The 4,049-nt window shown below is 45.7% G+C and overlaps 1 protein-coding gene across 1 annotated transcript; it reads left to right on the top strand.

Annotated features, from left to right (window-relative positions):
- Positions 1 to 2,617: 2,617 nt before the first annotated feature.
- On the top strand, positions 2,618 to 3,223 carry LOC308317986 (mitochondrial inner membrane protease ATP23 homolog; the record flags this gene model as incomplete). The annotated part of the gene is made up of 1 exon (XM_080767333.1): positions 2,618 to 3,223. The coding sequence occupies one exon, from the start codon at positions 2,618 to 2,620 to the stop codon at positions 3,221 to 3,223; it is 606 nt and encodes a 201-aa protein (XP_080623459.1).
- Between the last annotated feature and the right edge of the window lie 826 nt (positions 3,224 to 4,049).

Here is a 4,049-nt window from a genome sequence, read left to right as displayed (position 1 = left end):
GAGCTTACAGACCTTACTTTTAAATACCTGTGAGTCTGAGTCTTTATTTCTCTCTCTCTATCTCTCTCTCTCTCTCTCTCGCTGTCTTTTTGAGGGTTTGTGTATACCCCATATAGCAATGATTTGATTGGCTATTTGGCTGAGCGCCCCATCGATAATTTGATTGGCTGAGCAAAGTACGTATACAGTACAGTATAGACTAGGATAAAAAGGTGATAGGACAGAAAACTGAAGACGGAAAAGTTAAGATGCATATTGTGATTGTAAGAGTGCCCCTCACTTCACACAGGTGTGATTTGTTTTTGTTGATTTGAAAAGCATTAAAAACCACAAGGTTACAGCATTTTGAGGACATATTCACAATTAAGTTCAGGGATTTATTTCCATTGAGGTCCTCTTACATTTAACAGATTATTCATTATTAATAGATTAATGCAAAAATAAATAAATAGATAAATAGAAAACATGACAGTAACATATGACATATACAACATATTAAGAGAAGTGCTCCGTTATCTATCCTATATACTAATATAATAATAATAATAATAATAATAATAGGGGAAGCTTTTCCAGTATAGACATGCCTTATTTGTCTGCTGTTTTAAATGCCCCATTCGATGTCGTTCCACTGTGTGACTCCTACTGTAAGTAAAATATCCTTTGACCAGCTTACTGTTAACGTAGGAGGGCTCAAATGTGCTACAGGCCTATATTATGGCTCTGGAGCAACGGTTGTGTACCTCGACAGACAGACGGACAGGCAGGCTGCAAGCAGGCAGGCAGGCAGGCAGACAGGCATGCAGACAGACAGGCATGCAGACAGACAGGCAGGCAGACAGACAGACAGACAGACAGACAGACAGACAGGCAGGCAGGCAGACAGACAGGCAGGTAGACAGGCAGGCAGACAGGCAGACAGTAGAGCCGGTGTGAGTCGAGAGCAGAGGTTTGGAACACCTGGGAGATAAAGAAATGAAAAATCACCTGGATGGAGTGTGTGTGAGTCACACACACACTAGACACACATCACTGTCTTGTCTCGCCTCAAAGACCTACAGTTTACAGCAGACTATAGTACCAGTGGTGGAAAGAAACTAAGTACATTTACTTATGCACTGTAGCCTAATCAAGTACAATGTTGAGTATTTGTACTTTACTTGAGTCTTTCCAATTTCCAGTATTTTCACTTATACTACTGCATTTCAGAGGCAAATATTGTACTTTTACTCCACTACATTTATTTGAAAACTTTAGTTACTATAGTTACTTTGTAAATTATTACAAAACATACATTAACCACTTCAGTTCTATAGCATTTCGTTTTTGAGTTCCCCGGACGGAATTATTTCGTTTGCTTGTCATGCCAGCGGCGTCCACTAGATGTCAGTGTGCTATCACTGGCACTCTGTAACAGAAGGCTGGACTCCATAGCATAGTAGGGCAGGCTATACAATACATGTTGTCGGTAAATCCCCTTCTGACAGGATAAACCCATTAGTAGGCTATACAACAATGGCCATTGTGTAACTGCAGCGCTATAGGGACGGGAGTCTATGGGATTAAGCATGCAGATTGTGTTTGAATAGTGTTTGAATAGCTTATAGTTTGAATAAGCTGTTTAAAGCCTGCTATATACTGGAACACAGAGCTGGGAGCTGCCCAACAACCACCAACAACAACTACTCACTGAGGTCCAGTGGTGTGTAAACTAAAATATCGCATAACACACATAAACAGATTTATATTATTACCATAAAACAATAAACATTCATTAGCCACTTCATCCCTTTGGAATGGCGTATTCGGCCAAGCCCCGAAATACCCATGTGTGTAGTGTGTGTGTGTGTCTCAAAGAATATCACTCAAGGAGTCTGACGACAGACCTATATACCATAGAAACCTAAGAACCGAAACCGATGGCTCCACCTCAGGCCTCAGGTTGAGATCCCATATAAGGTGAGACGTCACCATGCTTATGTCACAACAGCAGCACAGACCAGTAAGACGCCCTATGGCCCTCAGGGCGGATGCGTACTTCTCGCCCTCTGGGTGACAGCAGACGGAAGACTGCTGGGCGAGCGCTGGTGCTTTGGCATGGGGGGGGGGGGGGGGGGGGTCAGATCAACATTATGGAATGAATTCTGTACTGGCCATATATGGAGCGTGTCTTGACCAAAAAGGGTCCATATACCGATATACTTTTCCGATACCGATAGTGTATGGGGACATCTCTGATGGAGATGTATAAGGCTCTCTATGTCACAAGGCATGATGGATTGACGACCATATATGGTGGTGTGACGGACGCAAGAGGACGGATTTCACAGTAAACGGGACCAATGACAACGCTGCATTCAGGCAGTCAGTCAGTCACTCTTCCACTTCTCCTGAACCCGGCGGGGTAGCGTATGTACCGAGTAGCCCAACCCCTGCTTCAGCGCGTTATTATAGCAACAGTCCAAACAGGCTCCTTAATTAAGGGACTCACTGGACAGTGACTGGTGTCGACATTATATAGCTTTAATTCTGATACCATCCATCGCCCCCCGCGGACTGCCCGAAGTGGAGGTTGATCCGAGAGAAACCTCCTCTCCTATACAACATCCCACACAATATGGCTCGGGCCGAAGACGAAGACGACTACGGATACAACCTGGCTCAGAGGAGCAAATCAACACTCTCACGCACACACAAGACGTGTGAGGCCATGGTACAGTTCGCCATGACGTCCGATCCACGCGCAAAACAGCTACTCGGAGCCATGGAAGGCTCAGGATGTCCACTGTCGTTGGGCCACGGCGTGTACTGTGAAGACTGTCCCAGGGGCGAAATGGGGCACTTCAGGGCCAGGCCCATGAAGTACTCTGGCGTTGTTGTTATATGTCAGAATAACAACCGCAGTCAGTCCCTCGTGACCCGCAGTGTCGTACACGAGCTCACCCACGCCTTCGACCACTGCCTGGGACGCGTGGACTGGAGGAGTCTAAAACACTTGGCCTGTGCCGAGGTCCGGGCGTACAACCTCAGCGGGGAGTGTCTCACCGAGCAGTGTGTCCAGAAACAAGCCGTGCTTTCCGTCCTGCATTTTGGGTCTCTTCTCACCAGAGGAGAGGCAGAGAAAGCGGTGGTCGAGGTCCTGGATACGTGCCTCCGTGACCGCACGCCGCTCGGTTCGACTCCACACAGTGGGAAGAAGAAGAATGCCTTCAGAGAATTATGAGAGCATCTTTCAGCCTAATATAGGCTCGAATGCACAGCAGCCATATTGGAATGAGATCGGGCCTCTTCCGTATTTTCTTCACAGGTTTACCGATGATACTAATGAGCACGTGGGACGCATCACCCCTCAACTATGTCTGCCAGACATACTGTAGTATAGCCTGCCTTTTAAGCAGGTGAGGCAAACCATCACAACATGCTACGATTACTAGTAACTCACACAAAGCTTTCTTTCAGTCATTGAGTGTTGATAATGTCTAACCCTGTCCCTCAGATATGTAACCTGAAAACATGCAACGACTACGAAACACCCTTCCCAGCCAGCTGGCTAGAGGGTTATGGACTGATATTTGCAAATACACTTCACTGGTGACTCATGCATTGGGAATCAGCTGTGTGCAGTGTGTGGACAGGCAACGCTCCTCATTACTGTCTATAAACCAATCCACGGAGCAGTGCCCCCTGTAGGCCAGCTGTAGGAACTCATTGGTGCGGCGTCGAGCTGCGCTTAACCCATTCTGGGCTGGGAACCCCTTTTGGTGTTAGCATTATGCTATGCTTTAGCTATTGAAAAATAGCAGATCTACAAGCTCGTAGCGCGCCACTATTTTTGAAAAAATCGAAGAACCACTGACATGGAAACATGGATTTTTTCAGAAAACTGTCAGGATGTAGAAGAACATTTTTTGAATCTGATCTCAGGTCAGAATGGAAAACTGTCAGGATGTATAGAAGACATTTTTAGAATCTGATCTCAGGTCAGAATGGAAAACTGTCAGGATGTATAGAAGACATTTTTAGAATCTGATCTCGGGTCAGAATGGAAA

This window comes from Protomyctophum bolini (assembly GCF_963924005.1).
Source record: "Protomyctophum bolini genome assembly, chromosome: 7".
NCBI lineage: Eukaryota > Metazoa > Chordata > Actinopteri > Myctophiformes > Myctophidae > Protomyctophum > Protomyctophum bolini.
This window is presented reverse-complemented; position numbering and strand designations above follow the sequence as displayed.